Source organism: Somniosus microcephalus, chromosome 2 (genome assembly GCF_052327205.1).
Source record: "Somniosus microcephalus isolate GS21.2 chromosome 2, FLI_Smic_1.0, whole genome shotgun sequence".
Lineage (NCBI taxonomy): Eukaryota > Metazoa > Chordata > Chondrichthyes > Squaliformes > Somniosidae > Somniosus > Somniosus microcephalus.
This window is the reverse complement of record NC_140988.1, coordinates 279967741-279993076: the sequence shown is the minus strand read 5'-3', so window position 1 is coordinate 279993076 and position 25336 is coordinate 279967741. Positions and strand designations below refer to the sequence as shown.

At 42.4% G+C, this 25336-nt stretch overlaps 1 protein-coding gene across 1 annotated transcript in view; it reads right to left on the bottom strand.

Annotated features, from left to right (window-relative positions):
- LOC147123421 (potassium/sodium hyperpolarization-activated cyclic nucleotide-gated channel 1-like) overlaps positions 1-25336 on the bottom strand; it is a 370149-nt gene that overhangs the window by 148494 nt on the left and 196319 nt on the right. Inside the window, exon 4 of the mRNA XM_085972621.1 lies at positions 24736-24954. Coding sequence (XP_085828747.1) covers positions 24736-24954 — 219 coding nt within the window. The remainder of the gene's footprint in view (positions 1-24735; positions 24955-25336) is intronic.

Genomic DNA, 25336 nt, shown 5'->3' with positions numbered 1-25336 from the left:
ATGTAGACAAATGTGAGGTCATCCACTTTGAACATTAAAAGGATTGAACAGGTTACTTTCTAAATGGTGAAAAGCTAAAAACAGTGGAGGTCCAAAGAGACTTGGGGGTCCAGGTACATAGATTATTAAAATGTCATGAACAGGTACAGAAAATAATCAAAAAGGCTAATGGAATGCTGGCCTTTATATCTAGAGGGCTAGAATACAAGGGGGTAGAAGTTATGCTGCAGCTATACAAAACCCTGGTTAGACCACACCTGGAGTACTGTGAGCAGTTCTGGGCACCACACCTTAGGAAGGAAATATTGGCCTTGGAGCGAGTGCAGCGTAGGTTTACCAGAAAGATACCCGGACTTCAAGGGTTAAGTTACGAGGAGAGATTACACAAATTAGGGTTGTATTCCCTAGAATTTAAAAGGTTAAGGCATGATCTGACCAAAGTTTTCAAGATATTAAGGGGAACAGATAGGGTAGATAGAGAGAAACTATTTCTGCTGGTTGGGGATTCGTAGTCTAAACATTAGAGCCAGACCTTTCAGGAGTGAAATTAGGAAACACTTCTACACACAAAGGCTGGTAGAAATTTGGAACTCTCTTCCTCAAATGGCAATTGATGCTAGATCAATTGTTAATTTTGAATCTGAGATCGATAGCTTTTTGTTAACCAAAGGTATTAAGGGATATGGGCCAAAGGCGGGTATATGGAGTTAGGTCGCAGATCAGCTATGATCTCACTGATGTTCCTATATTCGTTGAGAACTTTGGAATTTTTCTTTAAATTTTTGCCACTGCTTATCCACTGTCATACCTTTTAATCTAATTTTCCAATCTACCTGAGCCAACTCTCTTATATCTATGTAATTGACTTTATTTAAGTTTAAGACTTTTGTTTCAGACTTAAACTCAAGGTGAAATTCTGAGAGTGAAATAATTATCAGATTATGATCACTCTATCCCAAAGATCTTTTACTATGAGATTACTAATGAACTCTGCCTCATTAAACTATACAAGATCCAAAATAGCCTGTTCCCTGGTTGGTTCCATGCTGTATTGTTCTAGGAAACTGTCTCAAATGCATTCCATGAACTCGTCCTCCAGAGTACCTTTGCCAATTTGATTTGCCCAGTCTATATGAAGATTAAAATTCCCCATGATTATTGTATTACCTTTGTTACAAGCTCCTATTATTTGTTGATTAATAGAAACATAGAAACATAGAGTCGGCCATTCGGCCCCTCGAGCCTGCTCCGCCATTTAATGAGATCATGGCTGATCATCCAAATTCAGTACCCTGTCCCTGCTTTCTCCCCATATCCCTTGATCTCTTTAGCCTTAAGAAATATATGTAACTCCTTCTTGAATATATTTAATGAATTGGCCTCAACTGCTTTCTGTGGTAGAGAATTCCACAGGTTCACCACTCTCTGGGTGAAGAAATTCCCCTTACCTGCCTGAGTTGCAGTCACATCGTCCTGTCCCTGACCACTAACCAGACCTGTACCACTACCTAACCTAAGGGATGTGACTGTCTCCTGGATCAAAGTGCCCAGATAACTCTCCCCCTCCCTGATGCCCTGCAAAGTCTACACCTTGCTCAACAACTCTGATCTTAAGTTCCTCACGATGCAGACACTTACTGCAGATATGGTCGTCCGGGATCACAATGCACTCCACAAACTCCCACATGCTGCAGTTGCAGAAGACCACCTGCACTGTCATCCCTACATAACCCTGTTTTATTTATTTAGTTAAAGTTTATTTATTTAATTAACTTAGCTTATAGTTTCGTTTTTAACTAATTACTAAATCTAGTTTAAGATCTAGGTGGATGAAATGACATATTTACCTGTAACACAAAGCACTACAAGTATTGGAGGCAAAAAGCAACACATCCTTCCCCCTCTGCTCTAAAATCCCACTCTCTCCAAATTCCAACCTTTAATACTCTGTTTAGATGCAATCTATTTAAGACCGCTCTGTGCGTCTGCAGATACTGCTCACTTTTACACCGTCGAAGCCACACCCAAGTTACAAGTGCTGTCTCAGCTCCTTGGTCACAGTAGTTAGCAGCTAGTCAAGACAAACACTTAGAGCTGACTGATAGTTAACTGCCATTCGCAGGAAGTTTCTGTTAACTACAGTTTTTAAAGTTCTAAGTTAAATTCAAAATGTTAAACTAAATTTCACTTTTTACAGCTAGTACTCACACAGTACTTTCCAGAGACTTCCATTCTCTCCAACTTCCCAACTTTAACACTCTGTTTAGAAACACTCCATTTCATGACCACTCACATATTTTTGTATATCTGAAGACTTTCTTATGAAGGTGATTAAGCCATTATGGTTTGGCTCATTTTGTATGTATTGTGTCCTCTGCTTGTAGTAGGTAGAATAATTTTTGTACTTCATACTGTATTTCTATTTAATTGTAAACTAATACATTAGAGAATAGATTGCTTTTGTTTAATATTCTCCAAACCAAAATGAGTTTGGTTGTGTATCAGAAGACTACATTTAATCCAGGAAGAAGATTACTGCAAGTAAATTCCTAGATAATCCTCCAGTCATAAAACGCCGCAAGGGCAGATTATAGAAAAAATAGCAGCAGGATCGTAAAGGGGACAAGGCCCACTTATGGGAACCACGGCAAAACCATTGAATGAGCAAATGATTCAATAAAAGTTTGAAATTGTAACAATCTATCCAAAACACGTCATGCAGATGGATTTAATGAACCCATCTGTTGTTGCCACATTTCATAAAAACATCCACATAGCTAGAAAGGTAGGATGTTGTTCACCTTGCTGCCTAGAAGGCTCCATTTACTTTCTGGCACATGTATAGAGAGCAGAATGAATGACAGTAGGAACAGAACTGGATTTTATCCAATTAATACCAGCACAGCAATTTATTACCCACAAGGAGCCCAAAGACAGGCTGGTGGAATGAAGACTCCATGGAACAGATCTGAAGCCTGAGGATTAAGAATATGGCATGCAAATGATACGACTCTCCCCACTGATCTACAGGCACTGATGCATGATTGTGACCGAAGGCTTAGGATAGCCAGTAGAAAGGTCAATTTAAATTTGGCAGTTGTTGGAGTTCACTTTTTATTTTTAAAAGCCACAAGGCTCAAGTCACTGATTCTGTGGCACTCTGCCAAAATATTTCAGTCCTATTGGTTTAGCTTTTTATTGTAGTAAGCCGCCTTTGTTAACCAATCAATCTATAAAAACTTTTCCAAAACATATCACAGAATGAGACCTTCTTTAAATATCTTCTTTTGGACAAATCTCCTCTTTCTCATCTTCTATTTCTCCACTGAAGGACTATTAGGCATTTTTACTATTATTATGCATATATAATTTTCCCCATTCCCTCTTGTTACCTATGTTGTTGTAACTACAGTGCCTCCTTTGGCAAGGCCCCCTGGGTAATCTAAGCCATGGATATTTCAAGTCCCCTTTCCCCAAGGTAGCTCTGTTACTGTGATGTGCTTTCAACCTGCCACGTGTAAGATATGTCAGAGGTAAGGTTGGTAGATTTGCGTATCCAGGTAGGTGAGAGTCTATTAATGGCAGAGAAATCAGTGACCAATAGCTTCTCTTTCTAGATTTATACTACATGACAATGAACAACTTATGAAGAGCAGAAAATAGAGAAATTGAGTTTTAAAAAGTCTATTTGAAATTAAACCCTCACAGGGTTATTGTACAGGCAAATAAATCTGAGCAGTACAAAGCTCATTCTGGGATATTTTTTGGAAAATTACTTATTAAAAAAACAGAAAGGTTACACAGAGAATCAGAACCTGTAGTTGACTAATCCTTTTCGTATATTAATACTGGGAAAAGGTGTGTGTGGGGGGGCAGGGGGTCATTAGTAAAATTAACAACTAGAAATCAGGAAATAGTTTGCAAATACCAGCAATTCATTGCAATGGGCATCAGGTCAACCCTCTGTGAAACATTGGTTGCCCGGAGGTGGCTCCCTGCAAAGCAAACATCAATTTTGGGCTGTTACACTGCTCCTAAGAGGGGGAGGCGACTGTAAGGAGGCCGAGCGGAGGCTGGCAAAGGTGTTCGGGACTGCACCTCCTGGCTCCACATTTAGATAAGTATTTTTTACCTTTTCGGTGGCGGCCTCCAGGGGTCCTTTTAAAGACACATGCAGATCTGGTTATCCTGAACACTCAGGACAACCTAATATCAGGAAGGGGTCTTTCAAGAGGTGTTAGGCCCCCCACGAACATAGACAAGGAGCCTAATGCCTATTTTAGGCAGCCACTGGGGCACCTGAGAAATTACCCAATCCAATACGGGGGCGGATTGATTTCAGGCTTATTTAGGGCATGGGAAGTAGCCCTGCAAAATTGGCCCTTTCACCTGAGATGGGTCCAATTTCTAGGACATTGTGTTCATGTAACATACTTTGTTATATTAAAAGGGAGGCAGGAGGCATCAACCCATTTACTTTAAACTCAATTGCTTCCCTGGACTGTATGTTCCACACGTTCACCACTCTCTGCATGAAGTAAATCTAAACTAAATCTTCTAAGCCTGAGCCCATGTCCCCTGGTTCTACAGTTCGTGGAATTATAAAATGTATCGTTAAAATAGCAGACTAAGGAATTTTGTACGAATGCATTAAGTGTTCCTATGCTGCTACCATATATAGTCATTTCTAAGATATATTTTTAAGAGACAGTGGGGGAGTATTTCAAGAGAATTCTACCGTCCCACTTAGATGAATTAATAATATTCCTTGGTCGTGTAATATTTGAGAACATGTTGAAATTAGCACATCCGGTTGAGTTTTAACACAGCAAGGTCACTGTTATCAAGTGTACTTCCTAATCAGGATGTCTTAGTCCTGTCAAGTCATAGATTACTTCTGTACTTGACTGCAATTTGTATCACTGATTAATCATTCTGTCATCATTTGGTGGTTTAATACATGATAAATCTCAGCTTATTTTTTCTAGAGCGGATGCCTGAGAACTGTACTGCAGTAAGAACCGCTGCCTTGAGGAAAAGGGAAGAGAAAAGGAGAGAATATTGGAAAACAAAATGAGATACATCTAAATAAATTCAAGTTGTGCAATGTGTGTTGTGCATTCAATCTGTTTATACAAAGTACCATCACTTTCCTGAGTAAATGTAGAATAATCAAAAAATATTGATTTCCATCACAGAATGGAAAATCCTAAGATGTTTTATAAGTATATTAAGGGCAAGAGGATAACCAGGGAAAGGGTAGGGCCCATTAGGGACCAAAGTGGCAATCTGTGTGTAGAGCCAGATGATGTAGGCGGGGTTTTAAATGAATTTTTTGCATCTGTGTTCACTATGGAGAAAGATGATGCAGACATAGAAATCGGGCAAGGGGGCTGTGACATACTTGAACATATTAGCATCGAGAGGGAGGAGGTGCTAGCGGTTTTAGTAGGCCAAAAAGTGGATAAATCCCCAGGCCCGGACGAGATGTAGCCCAGGCTGCTGTGGGAGGCAAAGGAGGAGATTGCAGGGGCTCTGACACAAATTTTCAGAACCTCTCTGGCCACAGGGGATGTACCAGAGGACTGGAGAACAGCTAATGTAGTACCATTATTCAAGAAGGGTAGCAGGGATAAACCAGGGAATTACAGGCCAGTGAGCCTAACATCTGTGGTAGGGAAATTATTGGAAAAAATTCTGAGGGACAAAATTAGTCTCCACTTGGAGAGGCATGGATTAATCGGGGATAGTCAGCATAGCTTTGTCAAGGGTAAATCATGTCTGACAAATCTGATTGAATTTTTCGAGGGGGTGACTAGGGGGGTGGATGAGGGAAATGCTGTGGATGTGGTTTACATGGACTTCAGTAAAGCTTTTGACAAAGTCCCGCATAGGAGACTGGTCAAGAAGGTAAGAGCCCATGGGATCCAGGGTGCCTTGGCGCGTTGGATCCTAAACTGGCTGAGTGGCAGGAGGCAGAGGGTGATGGTCGAAGGTTGCTTTTGTGACTGGAAGCCTGTGTCCAGTGGGGTACCTCAGGGAGCGGTGCTGGGTCCCTTGTTGTTTGTGATCTACATAAATGATTTGGATGAGAATGTAAAAGGTATGATCAGTAAGTTCGCAGATGACACGAAAATTGGTGGGGTGGTAAATTGTGAGGAGGAAAGCCTCAGGCTACAGGACGATATAAACGGGTTGGTCAGATGGGCGGAAAAGTGGCAAATGGAATTTAACCCTGAAAAGTGCGAGGTGATGCATTTTGGACGGACAAATAAGGCAAGGGAATACACAATGAGTGGTAGGACCCTAGGAAGTACAGAGGGTCAGAGGGACCTTGGTGTGCATGTACATAGATCCCTGAAGGCAGCGGAACAGGTAGATAAGGTGGTTAAAAAAGCATATGGGATACTTGCCTTCATTAGCCGAGGCATAGAATATAAGAGCAGGGAGGTTATGATGGAGCTGTACAAAACGCTGGTGAGGCCACAGCTGGAGTACTGTGTGCAGTTCTGGTCGCCTCACTATAGGAAGGATGTGATTGCTTTGGAGAGGGTGCAGAGAAGATTCACCAGGATGTTACCTGGGATGGAGCGCCTCAGCTATGAAGAGAGGCTGGACAGGCTGGGGTTGTTTTCCTTGGAGCAAAGAAGGCTGAGGGGGGACCTGATTGAGGTGTACAAAATGATGAGGGGCATAGATAGGGTAGATAAAGAGGAACTTTTCCCCTTAGTAGGGGGGTCAATAACAAGGGGGCATAGATTCAGGGTAAGGGGCAGGAGATTTAGAGGGGATTTGAGGAGGAAATTTTTCACCCAGAGGGTGGTTGGAATGTGGAACTCAATGCCTGAAAGGGTGGTAGAGGCAGGAACCCTCACAACATTCAAGAAGCATTTGGATGAGCACTTGAAATGCCATTGCATACAAGGCTATGGACCAAATGCTGGAAAATGGGATTAGACTGGACAGGGATGGATGGGCGGCGCAGACACGATGGGCCGAAGGGCCTCTTTCTGTGCTGTAAAACTCTATGACTCTATGAGAATTGGCTAACTAACAGAAAGCAGAGAGTCGGGATAAATGGGTCATTTTCCGGATGGCAAACGGTAACTACTGGGGTGCCACAGGGATCAGTGCTGGGGCCTCAACTATTTACAATCTACATTAATGACTTGGATGAACGGACTGAGTGTAATGTAGTCAAGTTTACAGATGATACAAAGATGGGTGGGAAAGCAAGTTGTACAGAGGACTCAAATAACCTGCAAAGGGATATAGACAGGCTAATGAATGGGCAAACATTTGGCAGATGGAGTATAATGTGGGAAAGTGCGAGGTTATACGCTTTGGCAGGAAAAATAAAAAAGCAAATTATTATTTAAATGGAGGGAGATTATAAAATGCTACAGTTCAGAGGGACCTGGGGGTCCTTGTACATGAAACACAAAAGGTTAGCATTCAGGTACAGAAAGTAACCAAAAAGGCAAATGGAATGTTGGCCTTTATTTCAAAGGGGTTGGAGTATAAAAGCAGGGAAGTCCTGCTACAACTGGAGAGGGTATTGGTGAGACCACACCTTGAGTACTGTGTACAGTTCTGGTCTCCTTATTTAAGGAAGGATATACTTGCATTGGAGGCAGTTCAGAGACAATTCACTAGGTTAATTCCAGAGATGACGGGGTTGACTTATGAGGAAAGGTTGAGCAGGCTGGGCCTATATTCATTGGAATTTAGAAGAATGAGAGGTGATCTTATTGAAACATATAAGATACTGAGGGGGCTCGACAAGGTAGATGGAGAGAGGATATTTCCCCTCGTGGGGAAATCTAGAACGCGGAGGCACAGTTTTAGAATAAAGGGTCGCCCTTTTAGAACTGAGATGAGGAGGAATTTCTTCTCTCAGAGGGTCATAAATCTGTGGAATTCTCTGCCCCAGAGAGCCATGGAGGCTGGGTCATTAAATAAAATTAAGGTGGAGATAGACAAATTTTTGCAAGATAAGGGAGTGAAGGGTTATGAGGAGTGGGCGGGGAAGTGGCTTTGAGCCCTAGATCAGCCATGATCTTATTGAATGGCAGAGCAGGCTCGAGGGGCCAAGTGCCTATTCCTGCTCCTATTTCTTATGTTCTTATGTAATATATAGAAATCACCCCAATTAATTTTGATTTCCACTTGTGAAAACAGGAAGATAATTGGTCATTTTAGTTGCACTGTAAAGTAAAGCACATGTTTGTTCCACAAATGGAGTAGAAATTAGCCTATATTGCAAAAGATTAAAGGGACAGTGGCGTAGATTATCAACTCACCGCCTGGGCAGTAATCTGGCCGGGCTGATCGACGCTCTTTATAGAACCCCCCTGATTTTCTTTCCAATGGTTTCAATGGAATGAATTGGATGGATCCAATAATGGGCAGTGGTTCGCTCTTCCAGATCACCTCCCAGGTGGTGGAGATGAAAACACAGACCCCATGTTACACCTGTAAGATACTTTTGCATTTCCAGTGAATTTGTAGGTCATTCGTCTGATCCCTGAGTACGCTGTACGCTGCCCAATGCGTATACAGAGGATAAACTATTGATCGTAGTAGGGTAAATTTAGTAATCCCATGCTCCCAGAAGAAATACTGCCAACTCTGGTTGGGCGTATTCCTGGACCTCCGACCACGTGATACTTGATCACGCGACACATCAATCACGTAAATAAAGCAGTTTAGTACAGTGCATTCATTAGTTTGGGGATAATACCAGGATAGTAATTTATTTGGCTTGTAACACTTGACAGATGTCAGCTCTCAAGAGACCTAATCTACTTTAGTTAACCGTAAATATTTCTTAAATCCTTAAAGTTAAAAAAAAAGTAAATTACAGAACAGCAGTCCACCAAACTCTCTGGTCCCTAGCAATGTTCATCACAATAAACAAGGAGGCACCAAACACTGAAGTTTCTTATCTTAATTAAGCAATAAACTGGAATTCCAGACAGTATAAAAGTCTGCTGGAGATGGGGCAGGGGAAGGAAGAGAAGTTAATGCGACCTCTTTAAAAAGCAAAGGCTAAATGGCCCCTTTCATAAGAGGGATGAAATAAAAACATTTAGTCATTGCAGTTTTGGGATCTTTCCGGTCCATGACGCTAACCTGGAGACTCCTGCAGGCCCCAATTCCAATGATCCATGGACCTGGATGCCAGCATCCTTCCGGCGTCCAGGTTGTTGGGTGCTCAGGAGCCACAGGAAGCCAGCAGGTTACGCCATCCCGCCAGCCCTGTTGCCTTTTAAATGTTGAGCTATTTATGACAGAAATACCACCCGCCCCCACCCCCTGCAGGATATTGTAACCAACATCTTCAAGGCAGAGACTCAGCACTCCAGTAATGATGTGCGGCGCACTTGCGGTGAGGACTGAGCATGCGCACAACATGTTGGGTCCTGCAGCGTTGGCTGCTTTGCCCAAAATCGGGCGTTGCTCAATCGATTGTCTAGGCGCTCTTTTCCCCCGCTTCATTGTTCCCATATTATATCTATTCTTGCTCTGTTCATTTCACAAAAAGCAGTTTAGTTAACGGACACCACCTCAAAAGGGTAGTGGTGAGACAACAGGACTTGCAGTGCAGCTGAAGACACGTAAGAACAAGCAGCCAAACGAGTCAGAGAAACAACAGCATAACAAAGCAGAATTAGCAAACAACAGACACACACACAATCACCACCATCAACAGAAACAGGTAACACACAGAACATACCGTACAATTTTCCATACGAGAAGAGTCACTCATAAATATATTAAAATATTTATCAAAATGTATACATGTTCAATTATTCTCAACGTCTTAAACTGATACACAAAGTATAAAGCAGCACAAAATATACGATTCTTTATTCTTGGATATTCTCAGGGCATTTTCAGTTTCTTGTCTGTACAGATCAGGCAGGCCATCAGGGATTTAAAGGGGATCATCTGCAGTGAGAATTTTCTCACCCTTATCTTCAGAAAAAGATTTCCATTGCATCAACAGGATGGAAAAGTAACCATTAGAGACACACAAGCTTCAGGCTTCGATACAGCAAACTACACTCCACCTTACATAATGTGCAAAGGGTTAATGCAGACAAGCATGCAAGGCTTGAAAAGTTCCTGAATAGATTTTCCGGTTTACAGAACCCCAAATAGCAGAAACTCAGCCCATGGTGCAGGGATACTGGAAATAACAACTATGTAACGCAGTAGGCTAACGTTAATTTAACAGGCATGAAGTGGGTTACAAATCTGTTCTCACTTATTATTACGCCCCCATAATACTAACCATTGACATTACTGTGGCTCTGGTGATGCACTTTTACATGTGTCAAGCCACTTACACTGACAACAAACCCCAGCCCTTCAACTTATTTTCAAATTGAAAAATCAGGAAATAGTGATTAGGTGATGCCAAGCATGAATTAAAGGTTATAGGAGCAAGATTGAGGAATGTATGGCAAAATGGATTTTTGCCTGTGTTGCATTTTTTAACTTGTATTTTTGTATTGCTAGAATCAGAATGTGCGGGATTAAAACAGTGTCGCACGGAGTATTTTGCAAAGGGAAATACATCAGTTCAGTTCCCAACAAATGGGCTGCGCCATTTTTTGTTCCAGTTTCTGCAGCGGTTTCATAAATTTCTGATGACAGTTCACGTGATAGACCCCTGCCTCGGGTCGTGACTTTGGCTGACAGCTGTTTATAAAGAAGAAATTAAAAGTACTACCACCAGCTGCACCACGTATGCTCACTTACAAATATGATGAATATGATGGGCATCACATTCTCATCTGTTATATAAGTGTAGGTCATAAGATGCAGTTGGTAGTGGTGCTCCTGGGTTTGCGTCGGCGGGAATCTCGAGCGGCAGCAGTGGGGCTATAAAAGTCCCAGAGACCAGGTAAGGTCTCAGTGCGTTGGCGGGAAACTCGAGCGGCAGCAGCGGGGCTATAAAAGGCCCCAGAGACCAGGTAAGGCCTCAGTGCGTCGGCGGGAATCTCAAGCGGCAGAGCGGGGCTATAAAAGCCCCAGAGACCAGGTAAGGCCTCAGTGCGTCGGCGGGAATCTCGAGCGGCAGCAGCGGGGCTATAAAAGGCCCCAGAGACCAAGTAAAGCCTCAGTGCGTCGGCGGGAATCTCGAGCGGCAGCAGCAGGGCTATAAAAGTCCCAGAGACCCAGGTAAGGCCTCAGTGCGTCGGCGGGAATCTCGAGCGGCAGCAGCGGGGCTATAAAAGTCCCAGAGACCAGGTAGGTTTACCAGTCTCCAGTCTGGGAACTCGGAGGGAAGGAGAGAGGTAAAAAGTAATCCAAGTGTGACGTCACCAGAAAGCGGGTAAGTGATTGGTTGGTAAGTATTTCTCCCTTTTTAAGCTTAAATCTCTTTGGTTTATAGTTTTTAAGGTGTGATATTCACCATCTAGAATCGGGGCAGAGGGTATTTAAGAATAATATTAATAAATTTAATTAATTACATAGAATGGGAGATCAGGTGATGTGTTGCTGCTGCAATATGTGGGAGCTGGTGAACACCATTGATGCTCACGGTGATCACATTTGCAGTAAGTGTTGGCTGCTCGAGGAACTCCGGCTCCGTGTTGAAGAGCTGGAGTCTGAGCTTCAAACACTGAGACACATCAGGCAGGGGGAGAATTACCTGGACTCTGTGTATCACGAGGTATTCTCACCAATTAGATTAATTAATTCAGATGTAGTCCGTGGCCAGGGTCAGGATGGTGTGACTAGAAGTGAGGCAGGTACGGGGATCCAGGAGGTAGTGTTGGAGGAGCCGCAGCCCTTGAACTTGTCCAACAGGTTCGAGGCTCTTACTCCCTGTGAGGAAGGGAACAGGGACTGCGGGGAGGATGAGCAACCTGACCACAGCACCGTGGAGCAGGGGGCCATTCAAGTGGGGGGAGTTAAAAGAAATGTTGTAGTGGTAGGGGATAGTATCGTTAGGGGGATAGATAGAGTTCTTTGCAGCCGAGAGCGAGAGTCCCGAAGGCTGTGTTGCCTGCACGGTGCCAGGGTTAAGGACATCTCCTCTGAACTGGAGAGAAACTTGGAGTGGGAGGGGGAGGATCCAGTTGTCGTGGTCCATGTTGGTACCAACGACATAGATAGGACAAGGAAGGAGATTCTGCTGAGGGAGTTTGAGCAGCTAGGGGCCAAATTAAAAAGCAGAACCTCAAGGGTAATAATCTCTGGATTATTACCTGAGCCACGAGCGAATTTGGCTAGGACAAATAAAATTAGAGAGTTAAATGCGTGGCTCAAAGACTGGTGTGGGAGAAATGGGTTTTGCTTCCTGGGACACTGGCACCAGTACTGGGGCAGGAGGGAGCTGTTCCGTTGGGACGGGCTTCACTTGGCCAGTGCTGGGACTAGAGTCCTGGCGGATCATATAACTAGGGCTGTAGAGAGGGCTTTAAACTAACTAGTGGGGAGGAGGTTCCTAGACAGCAAATAATAAAAATGACAACAGAGAAGGTCATAGACTTAGGTAGCAGTGGGGAAATTAAAAACCAGAGCGTGTCAGGAAGGGGCAGAAGGTATGGAGTAAAAGGTAAAGTAATAAAAAGGGAAAAAGCAGGAACTAAGTGTCACAAAACATATTTGAAAGTTCTCTATCTGAATGCACGTAGCATTCGTAACAAAATAGACGAGTTAATGGCACAAATAACTACATATGGGTATGATCTTGTGGCCATTACAGAAACATGGCTGCAGGGTGACAATGCCTGGGAATTAAACATACCAGGTTATTTACCGATCAGGAAGGACAGGCAGGAAGGAAGGGGAGGTGGGGTGGCTATGTTAATAAAGGAAGGAATCACTGTAATACAGAGAAATGATATTGGGTCAAAAGATCAGGATAATGAAACAGTTTGGGTGGAGGTAAGGAATAATAAGGGGAAAAAAACACTAGTGGGCGTAGTCTATAGGCCTCCGAACAGTGGCAACTCTGTTGGACGGAGTATCAATCAGGAAATAGTTGAGGCTTGTAATAAGGGAACATCTATAATTATGGGGGATTTCAACTATCATATTAATTGGACAAATCAAATTGGGCAGGGCTGCCTTGAGGATGAGTTCATTGAGTGTATTAGGGATGGGTTTCTTGAGCAGTATGTAACTGAACCGACCAGGGGGCAAGCAACCTTAGATCTGGTCCTGTGTAACGAGACAGGATTAATTAAAAATGTCCTAGTAAAGGATCCCCTTGGAATGAGTGACCATAACATGGTTGAATTCCATATTCAATTAGAGGGTGAGAAGGTTGGATCTCAAACAAGCGTGCTAAGCTTGAATAAAGGAGACTATGAAGGTATGAGAGCGGAATTGAGTAGAGTGGATTGGGAAAATAGATTAAAGGGTAAGACGATACATGATCAGTGGTGTACATTTAAGAAGTTATTTTACAACTTCCAAAAAATATATATTCCACTGAGAAGAAAAGGGTGTAAAAGAAAAGACAGCCATCCGTGGCTAAGTAAAGAAATTAAGGATAGTATTCGACTAAAAACAAGGGCATATAAGGTAGCCAAATCTAGTGGGAGGATAGAGGATTGGGAAAACTTTAAAAGACAGCAAAAAATAACAAAAAGATTGATTAAGAAAGGGAAGATAGATTATGAAAGTAAATTAGCAAAAAATATAAAAACAGATAGTAAGAGTTTTTATAGTTATATAAAAAGAAAAAGGGTGGCTAAAGTAAATGTTGGTCCCTTAGAGGATGAGACCGGGAAATTAATGGTGGGAAATCTGGAGATGGCAAAAACACTGAATGAATATTTTACATCAGTCTTTACAGTAGAGGACACTAAGAATATCCCAACACTGGACAAACAGGGGGCTAAAGGGGGGGAGGAGCTAAACACGATCAAAATCACTAAGGAAGTGGTACTCGGTAAAATAATGGGACTCAAGGTGGATAAATCACCTGGACCTGATGGCTTACATCCTAGGGTCTTGAGGGAAGTGGCGGTAGGGATTGTGGATGCATTGGTAATAATTTTCCAAAACTCCCTGGACTCGGCAAAGGTCCTGGCAGACTGCAAAACTGCTAATGTAACACCCTTATTTAAAAAGGGCAGTAGACAGAAGGCTGGAATCTATAGACCGATTAGCCTAACATCTGTGGTAGGTAAAATTTTGGAGTCCATTATTAAGGAGACAGTAACAGGACATTTGGATAATCATAATTTAATAGGACAAAGTCAGCATGGTTTTATGAAGGGGAGGTCATGTTTGACAAATTTGCTGGAGTTCTTTGAGGAAGTAACGTATAGGGTGGATAAAGGGGAACCAGTGGACGTAGTGTACTTAGACTTCCAAAAGGCATTTGACAAGGTGCCGCACAAAAGATTATTGCTTAAGATAAAAAATCACGAGATTGGGGGTAATATTCTGGCATGGATAGAGGATTGGCTATCTAACAGAAGGCAGAGAGTTGGGATAAATGGTTCATTCTCAGACTGGCAATCAGTAACTAGTGGTGTTCCGCAGGGGTCAGTGCTGGGTCCCCAACTCTTTACAATCTATATTAACGATTTGGAGGAGGGGACCGAGTGTAACATATCAAAGTTTGCAGATGATACTAAGATGGGAGGGAAAGTAGTGAGTGAGGAGGACATAAAAAACCTGCAGGGAGACATCGACAGGCTAAGTAAGTGGGCAGAGATTTGGCAGATGGAATACAATACTGGAAAGTGTGAGGTTATGCACTTTGGCAGGAAAAATCGTAGAGCAAGTTATTATCTTAATGGCAAGAAACTAGAAAGTACTGAAGTACAAAGGGATCTGGGGGTCCTGGTGCACGAAACTCAAAAGGTTAGTATGCAGGTGCAGCAAGTGATTAAGAAGGCCAATGGAATGTTGGCTTTCATTGCTAGGGGGATAGAATATAAAAATAGGGAGGTATTGCTTCAGTTGTACAAGGTATTGGTGAGACCGCACTTGGAATACTGCGTACAGTTTTGGTGTCCATACTTAAGAAAGGACATACTTGCTCTCGAGTCAGTACAAAGAAGGTTCACTCGGTTAATCCCGGGGATGAGGGGATGGACATATGAGGAGAGGTTGAGTAGATTGGGACTCTACTCATTGGAGTTCAGAAGAATGAGAGGCGATCTTATTGAAACATATAAGATTGTGAAGGGGTTGGATCGGGTGGATGCGGGGAAGATGTTCCCGATGATGGGTGAAACTAGAACTAGGGGGCATAGTCTTAGAATAAGGGGCTGCTCTTTCAAAACTGAGATGAGGAGGAACTACTTCACTCAGAGGGTGGTAGGTCCATGGAATATGCTGCCCCAAAAAGCTGTAGAAGCTACATCATTACATAAATTTAAAACAGAAATAGACAGTTTCCTAGAAGTAAAGGGAATTAAGGGTTACGGGGAGCGGGCAGGAATTTGGACATGAGTCTAGGTTCGGATCGGTCATGGCCCTGTGGGTAGCGGAGCGGGCCCAGGGGCCGTGTAGCCTGATCCTGCTCCTATTTCGTGTGTCTAATTCTGTTAGATTCAGGAGATGGTTCTGTGATAGTGGATTGGCAGTTAGGATCAGATCAGCCATGATCTTATTGAATGGAGGAGCAGGCTCGAGGGGCCGATTGGCCTACTCCTGCTCCTATTTCTTATGTTCTTATGTTCTTATGGATGGAACTTGTGTATCCAGAATACGTAGCCAATGTAACCAGGCTGAAGTAACAAAATACACCTTTACAGTTGGACTTGTCAGCAGGTGACACAATTCATCATGCTTGTTCTGGTATTAGCTACCATATCAGAGCAATTTACTCTCATCTAATTTCCGTGCTCTTTCCCTGTACCCTTTAATATTTTTAATTTTTCATATATTTATCTAATTCTTTCTTAAATGTTGGGATTGACTCAGATTCAAAAGCCACTTGTGGTAATGCTTCCCATAATCTAGTAACTCTTCATGCAACAAACAATTCCTTTAACTTCCCCTTTTACATACCTACTACTAACTTAGAGGCCGAGACAGGAGAAATGATTATGGGGAATAAGGAAATGGCAGAAACGTTAAACAAATATTTTGTATCTGTCTTCACAGTAAAAGACACAAAAAGCATATCAAAAATGGTGGGGAATGAAAGGTCTACTGAGGGTGAGGAATTTAACATAATTAATAGAAGTAGAGAAAAAGTACTAGAGAAACTAATGGGACTAAAAGCCGACAAATCCACTGGACCGGACGGTCTACATACTAGGGTTCTAAAAGAGGTGGCTGAAGAGAATAGTGGATGCATTGGTTTTGATCTTCCAAAATTCCCTAGATTCTAGAATGGTCCCAGCGGATTGGAAGGTCACAAATGTAACACCGCTATTCAAGAAAGGAGGGAGAGAAAAAGCAGGGAACTACAGGCCAGTTAGCCTAACATCAGTCATCGGGAAAATGCTGGAATCCATTGTTAAGGAAGTGGTATCAAGTCACTTAGAAAATCATAACATGATTAGGTAGGGTCAACATGGTTTTATGAAAGGGAAATCGTGTTTGACAAATTTATTAGAGTTTTTTGAGGATGTAACTAGCAGGGTAGATAAAGGGGAACCAGTGGATATAGTATATTTGGATTTCCAAAAGGCATTCGATAAGGTGCCATATAAAAGGTTATTACACAAGATTAGGGCTCATGGGGTTGGGGGTAATATAGTAGTGTGGCGGAACCACCAGAGGATTACGGACAATTGTATATAATTCCTTTTACAGCAATGTAGTACAGCTGGGGGCTGCACCTTTAATGTATCTGTTAACTGTACTGGGGCTTCTTTCCTGTACTCCGCGTGATGACGTCATGCCGTCCATCACGTGATCTCTCAACGGCGGGAAGAACGTGATGACGTCATGACGTCAGAGCTCGGAACCTTCTAGCAGTAGAGCTCGGAACCTTCTAGCAGTTGAGCTCGGAACCTGCTAGCAGCTGAGCTCGGAACCTGCTAGCAGTTGAGCTCGGAACCTGCTAGCAGTTGAGCTCAGAACCTTCTAGCAGTTTCCAGAGAGGCTTTCAAGCAGACCAGACCTATTTGCATTGTATCCTACAGTTTCCTGTACAGCTTCGTTTGTTCATTAAATTTTATTGTTTTTGATTTTCTGAGTCAATCTCAATTCTTCGGCTTGGAACCCCAGTTCCTACAGTAGCATGAATAGAGGATTGGTTAACGGATAGAAAACAGAGAGTAGGGATAAACAGATTTTTTCAGGTTGGCAGGCTGTAACTAGTGGGGTGCCACAAGGATCAGTGTTGGGGCCTCAGCTATTTACAATCTATATTAATGACCTCGATGAAGGGACCAAGTGTAATGTATCCAAGTTTGCTGATGAAACAAAGCTAGGTGGGACAGTAAGCTGTGAGGAGAACACAAAGGGCAGGATTTTCATTGGGCCATGGAGGCGGGATTGGAGGCATGTGGGGGGTTAGAATCTCTAAATCGGGGGGGAAGAACCCATCCCGCCCCCATCCCAGTTTCAAAGGAGGCGGATACCTGACCTGTGCTGGGACCCGCCTCCCCAAGGCTGGAAGGGGATTAGTGCCAATTAACTGCCTGTTAACAGGCAGTTAACAGGCAGTTTTTAGCCTAATCCCTATTTTTATTCCTGAAGTGTGGGATTCCCGATGGCTCCAATCCACGGCAAGTTAGCGAGGCGGGCCGTCGGGCTGAAGGACTTGGAGGGTTCGAGATGTCCGGTGTTCAGGTGAGTGATGGGTGCATGAGTGAAGAGGTAAGTGTGTTTGGTGTGTGTAAAGTGTTTAAAGAAGTTTTACTTACCTTTACAGCCTTCCTTCCTTCAGGTCTCGGGAGTCCCTCATCTCACCGGCACAGAATGCAGAATGGCCGCGAGCTGTCAAAAGTTGCAGCATTCAGCTTTCTGTTCTGGAGAGATCTCTACATCAGCCTGAGAGGAAGGAATTCACTTAGTGTACAGATTGTCAGTGTTTGACAGCTTGAAAGAGCTGTCAAATGCTGCTATTTCATCTGTCAAAAGCTCTTGACAGATGAAATGTCAATCTGTGATGTCACCTGTAGCCAGGTGGCCTTTAATTGGCCTGCTGAGCACGCTGGGCAGGCTCAACAAGGTCAATCAAGTGAAAATCGCGTGGGTTGGCCACAACTTGATGGAGGCGGGCCTACAACCCCAACAGTTTTAGTCCTGCCTCCTATACGCCTCCAGAATCAAAAACCAGCCCAAAGAGTCTACAAAGGGATATAGATAGATTAAGTGAGTGGGCAGTAAGGTGGCAGATGGAGTATAATGTAGGGAAATGTGAGGTTATTCACTTTGGTAGGAAGAATAGAAAAACAGAATATTTTTTAAATGGTGAGAAACTTTCAAATGTTGGTGTTCAGAGAAATTTGGGTGTCCTCGTGCAAGAAACACAGAAAGCTAGCATGCAGGTACAGCAAGCAATAAGGAAGGCAAACGGCCTTTATTGCAAGGGGGTTGGAGTATAAGAGTAAGGAAGTCTTGCTACAATTGTACCGGGCCTTGGTGAGACCACACCTGGAGTACTGTGCACAATTTTGGTCTCCTTATCTAAGGAAGGATATACTTGCCTTGGAGGCAGTGCAACGAAGGTTCACCAGATTGATTCCTGGGATGAGAGGGTTGTCCTATGATGAGAGATTGTGCAGAATGGGCCTATACTGTCTGGAGTTTAGAAGAATGTGATGTGATCTCATTGAAACCTACAAGATTCTGAAGGGGATTGACAGGGTAGAGGCTGAGAGATCGTTTCCCCTGGCTGGAGTGTCTAGAACTCGGGGGCATAGTCTCAGGATAAGGGGTAGGCCATTTAAGTCTGAGATAAGGAGGAATTTCTTCACTCAGAGGGTTGTGAATCTTTGGAATTTTTTGCCCCAGAGGGCTGTGAATGCTGAGTCTTTGAGTATATTCAAGGCTGAGATAGACAGATTTTTGGGCTCTAGGGGAATCAAGGGATATGGAGATCAGGCGGGAAAGTGGAGTTGAGGTCGATGATCAGCCATGATCTTATTGAATGGCGGAGCTGGCTCGAGGGGCCATATGGCCTACTCCTGCTTTTATTTCTTATATATGTTTATGCTCCCATGTTGCCCATTCACCAACCAGCGGAAATAATCTTACTATTTTCCATCTCAAGCCTTTTCAAAATACGAGTGTTTCTATTAGATGCCCTCTTAACCTTCTCCGCAGCAGTGAGCACCGGCCTAGTTTTTTATTTCTTTCACCGTAACTATATCCACTGGTCGGGTAATTTTTCAGTTGTATCTGGGGCCCACTTAAAACAGGTATCGCGCCTGCCCCGCTCAGGAATCTTCAGTGGCTGCTGTGGCCCAAGTCTAAGACCAAAGTAACAGATTGGACTAAAACTAATTTTGAGGGGATGAGAATGGAACTAGATAAGATTAAATGGAAAAAATATTGAGAGTTAGAATAACAGTGGGAAATATTTAAAAAGGTGATCATTAGAGTTCACGAGAAATATATTCTGCTAAAGAAACAAGAACTAGCCAATAATGAAACACCATGGATGAATAAAGTGATAATAGAAAATTGAAATTGAAGAAAAAAAGCATACACTAAATACATCGACAATAAAGGAGAAGATGACAAAAGAGAATACAAAGAGGATAGGAAGTAAAAAAAATTAGGAAGGCAAAGAAGAACTGTAAGAAATTAAATTATCAAAGAATATAAAAAGAAATAGTAAAATATTCTAGAGGCACATAAATAACAAAAGGAAAATTAAGATAGGGATAGAGCCACTAAAGGATGCACAAGGTAAGCTCACAGGTAATGACTGTGAAATAGCAGAAATACTGAATAATTGCTTTGCTTCAATATTTACCAGGGAGCCTAATGGTGGATATGATATTAGAAGAAGAGGTCAAAAAAAGTTATTGGCCCGTATTTTCCGATTGGAGGCTGCCTGCGTGCGGAGGCCTCCGATCTGGAAAAAATCTACGCCCTTACCTGAGGGCTCCAGAGATCCGGCCATTTCCGCTCCTGGGCCTCTCCACGACGAAATGCGCAGGGCCCAGGTATCCCAGGGGCACAGGCGGTTCGCAAGCATCCCTGGGATCACGTGGGCCATGGGGAGCCAATGGGAGAAGGGAATCTCCCTTCATACTTTTGACATGTCTCTCAGCTTAGATCCGTCAAAAGTATGAATGAAGATCAATGAAAAAACACATCAAAACATTAAATCACGTTTTTAAAATTACACTAAATTAAATATTTTAAACAAAAATTTAATTTTTTGAAAAAAAATGAAAGTTTCTTACAGGGCTAAAAAAATTTTACAAAAATATTTTAAAATTATAAATGAGTGAAAAAATTTTTTTTTTTACTTTTTAAAACTCTTATGCTGGTAAAAGCAGGCATTATACCTGCTTCTACCAGACGTAAGATTTTTAAGGATTTTCAGCGGGCAAAAAGCGAAACTCTCCACCTCCAGAGGCCCTTCTCCAGGACAGGCGTGCGATCTGTCAAGAGGATTCTTGACAGATCGGAAATGCCGGTTTTCAGCGCATGTGCTTGGAATGCCTGAAACCGGCATTTGCAAGGTCCCTATGGGTGTGTACACACCTTGTACACACCCATAGGGATCGGAAAATACAGGCCATCAAGACGTTTAAGATAGAAAGGTGAGAGATAATTGATAAACTAATCAAACTTAGAGTGGATAAAACCCCTGGCTTGCATCCTTGCATACTAAAAGAAGCCAGGGAAGAAGATAAAAGGGAATAGTGCCAGAGGATGAGCAGACAGCTAATGTTATTACTATATTTAAAAAGCGAGAAAGAACAAATCCGGGGAACTATAGACCAGTTGGCTTAACATCGGTGGTAGCAATCTTTACCCAAAGATGTAATTGAAAAAATCTAAAACAGAAAATATAATAAAGAATAGTCAGCACGGATTTCAAAAGGGAAGGTCATGCTTGACCAACCTTACTGAATTCTTTAAAGAATTACCAGAAAGAGTAGACAAGGATAATGCAGTGGATGTAATATACTTGGATTTTCAAAAGGCCTTCGATAAGGCCCATAGCAGACTCAGGACTAAGGTCAGAACATTTGGAGTCAGGGAACAAGTAGCAGAATGGATAGGAAACTGGCTACAAAACAGAAAAGAGAGAGTAGGGGTTAAAGGTAGTTACTCAGACTGACAGGGATCAGTGCTGGGACCATTGTTGTTCACCAATTACATGAATGATTTGGACTCAGGAATCAAGGGCGGGCTTAACAAGGGCAATCAAGGGAAAATAGCATGGGTTGGCCAGACGTTGTTGGGGTCGGGACTGAAACCCGAAAATCAGCAGTCCCGGCCCAACATGCCCCCATTGACAAAATCCAGCCCGATGTAATTATAGGGTTGCTGAAGCATGGGTTCAGGTGTCTCGACAGGCCTGAGGGCTCTCTACAATATGCCCCAGATAGACTCTCACACAACGCTATGGTGTGCTACATACTACATAACCTCTCATTAGAGGTCTGCATTTGAAAGAGGCGCAGCAGCAGCAGCAGTCCTCATTGGATGAAGCAGACAAGGAGAGGTATAAGGGATCAGCTAATTCCACTGAGCTGCTCACACCCCTTCCCTGAGAACTTACAGAGAGCTGCTCTGTTTAACAGTCCTGGTTACATCCTTCACCACTCCCTTTATCTTAAAGAGCATTCAAACAAGTTTCAAATCAGAGACATTCTTACAATGCAGCCGGAGAAGCTGCATTTAAGTCGCATTGCAGACCAGAGTGCCAAATGTAATAAGGTGATTTATTTAATGCCAAATATAATGAAAGCCTTCCATTCATTTCTCAGCCAAGTGATTAACCTATAATGCTTTTCTTTAAAGAAGATTTACTAACTCTGCTACTCCTACGAGGTGCTCTCCTATTGGTCTCAGCAAAGCTGAAGAAGGCTGCTGCTTCTCATGTTGGCACCCATGGCACCCATGCTCATGGCCGGAGACTTCTGGATGCTCGAATCGGCGAGGGCCTGGCTGCGGGCTGCTGCATCTTGGTTGCTGCTGGAGCAGTCTGGCCAGCAGACTTCCTGAAACCATGGTGGGTATTGGTTGAGGGGGTGGTGAAGAAGCACAACACCTAAGAAGCCCGACCACATTTTAATCGGCAGCAGCGTGTTTGGCGCCGAGGATCAGCAGGCCCAGAAGAGGGGAGAAAAGGTTAATTATTTTTATTTTTGGAAAGGCTTCCTTTGGGGAGGAGCTGCAGTGCCATAAGGAATCCTTAGGCCTCCCTTACTCTGGGCTTCCCACGATCGCATTGGATTCCCCCTTCTTCACTTACCTTGTTGGGGTCCATTCCCGCAGGACGCTCAACTTGCTCATCTCACACTCGCCCAGTGTTAAATCGGGATCATATTTCTGTTAAATTCCAGAGCTCAATTCACTTCTTGACTGTAAACCCAGCATCCTACTCTACTCTTCTCCCATCATCAGTCATTGGTTAAATGTAACAATGTATCAGGTTATTAAACAACCTGTGAGACACTCAGATACAAATGACCAAATACCCAGTAAAACCCTGCACTTCCTAAATTTGTCCAATCTTTGCCCTGACATCACGAATAAAATATCTTACTAACTGTTTATGTCAATCAATGAACTAATAACTTTACCTCTTTGACAAATAAGTAATTTGAACAGACAAAGTCATGGCACAATATACATTGACATATGACCTTATTATCCCCTGATATTTGCAGTAATCTACCATCGTTTTGAGGACAGAGTTAAAAAAGCTTCTGTGTACAGCTCATTTCACTTAAACATTGGAAATGAGAGAGAATGTAATAGCTTCTGGCTCCATGTGTTTACAGCGATCACATCTCCCTATTCTAACTAGATTAACTAATTATTCTTCAATACTATTTTGCAATGTGGCCTGTATTTCTTAATTATTTCTTTTTTTTAATTAAAAAGCCAAAATACTAAATAACAGGCACTGCAACTCTAAAGAAATGAAGCAATTTGGGATATTGACATGATAAGGAACTCTATGATATAATAATATTGTAAATAATAACTTGTGCTCTTCTTTGACAATGTATTAATTAGAATGTATTCTGAACCTAAAGCTGTTTGATTTACTGATGCACCCATTTAATTCAACATTCTGATTATTGTTATTTTTTATCCTTTCAGATGGCCACTAATTTTGACTGGGCTTGAGTAATGTCTTCACTTTGTGCTTTACTTTAATTCTTGCTTATTAGGACCATCTGTTCCTTGCCTACTGACAATTTAGACTGTAAATCTCAGTGGTGATACACTTTATCTGCGGCTTATAGTCTACAGTACAACTAATCAGTGGAGGACTTCATGCTTCAGAACGCTGGGGAAAATCATCTCCATAGGGCTTTTCATGTATGTTTATGAAAATAAGGCTTGGTCAAAATATACCCTCATGTCCACTTTTCCATTCTCTGTGCTGATTAAATCAGATTCTTTTCAAGCAAGAGTAAAATTTTCCACCAAATGCCAGTAGTTTGTTTTGAATGAATCCCTCATGCATTACACATGAGGGGAAATGTATTGTACACTATTACAAAATCAGTCAATTCAAAGTTTTTTTTTGGCAAACCTATTAACAGCCAGCTCAGTGCACATCCTTCAGAACGTTTCTGACTACATACAAGACTTGCTTTCTGCTGTGACAATACCATAGCATAGGTAAGATCAATAGAAATTCTCTAAGGCCCCAGTGATGAACGAGGAACAAACTGAATAGGTTACAAAAGGGCAATACTAAACAATCAAGAAGCACACCATCCTTAAAATCCTGAAACATCGCAGTCTAGGGAACATGCTGAACAGCACTCTGTTAAAGGGGCATTGTTCAGCACAGTGAGCTTTGAGTCACAAACTCAATTCTTGAAACAAGGGACAACCTACACTGTAACCTACAACTATTATTGTTGTTGCTGTTGTAAAACTACCAGGATTGCTGCCTGGACAAAGGTCATACTATGGAGATGTTCCTTCAACCTCTTCTCCAGGAATTTCTCCCCACCCACGGCTGCCCGCCCCGCCACACCCCACCCCAAAAAAAACACCGTTTTGCTCTGTTGACCTTTTAAAATGTAAGTTGTAGTATAGATGAAGTGGTGCAGTCATATTTGGTATACTGATCAATTTGAGCATTTCACAAGCCATTTTACCACGATGACACTTATTTAACATATGGATTACATCAAGATAATATTCCAAAATTGAAGCACACACTCTGGTGATTGAGTAGTGGCTGATTTATGTACCACAGTAATGATCACTCAAGTTAACCGCACTGTTTGTATTGTGATTTTAATTTTTAAAAAGTGAAAAGAAATAAAGACAATGAAAACTGTCTAGTAGCACTGTATATATTTTTGCTGAACTGAGTGGGATGGATGTTGGAATATTTCTCAGTGAGACAGAATGCGAGCAGAATATGATGTTATGTACAGTCCATCAATTTATATTGCTTTCTACAATAAATTATAGTGAGAAGTAAATGAGTGTGCAGATTTCAGCTTCCATGGACTGGTAATATGTGTACTGTGTGCCTCTACCCTTGGGTACCTTAGACTGTGCAAGTCTGAATAATGAACAGCAACTGCTAAATGTGGAGGTGCTTAAGGGATTAACTATGACATTGTCTAATTAGGAAACCATGTACTAGGGTATTACAGTCTATGTTTCAACACCTACCTTTTCCTGGTACTGTCGCCTTGACGAGTCTAATGACTGGATGAGGGCTGTCGCATGGCCAACAAACATTGCATAGCATGTGGCTCCCACTATCATGCTCAACATGGTTATCCAGAGATCAGACATAGACACTGGCGCCCGAGCTCCGTAGCCTATGCAAAGCATATGGCTCATAGCTTTGAACAGTGCATAGGAGTACTGCATCCCCCATGAATCATTCTGCATAGAGAGAAAAACAGAATCACCCAGTCAGCAAAAACTTCTGAAAGACTTCATTTTCCATGTTATTATTAGAAGTGCAATGGATCACTAGCTCCTGAGACAACAAGCTGCTAACATCTCCTTCATGCCTGAGAGTGACTATCTGGTCTTCAGAGGCTGCTACACTGATGTGCTTTTTTTATTTTGCTTACTGATTCAAAATTTCAGAGAGTAGTCTGTTATTATCATTCTATCTCCCACTTCTTTATCTTTAGTTCATATCCCATTATTTATCCTTTCTGCTGTATCACTTACTCTTTAATCTTTTTAGAGTCGAATCCCTTCCGGCATACAACAATATGTACTTATAGATAGACAGGCAGATACATAAGACAAATAA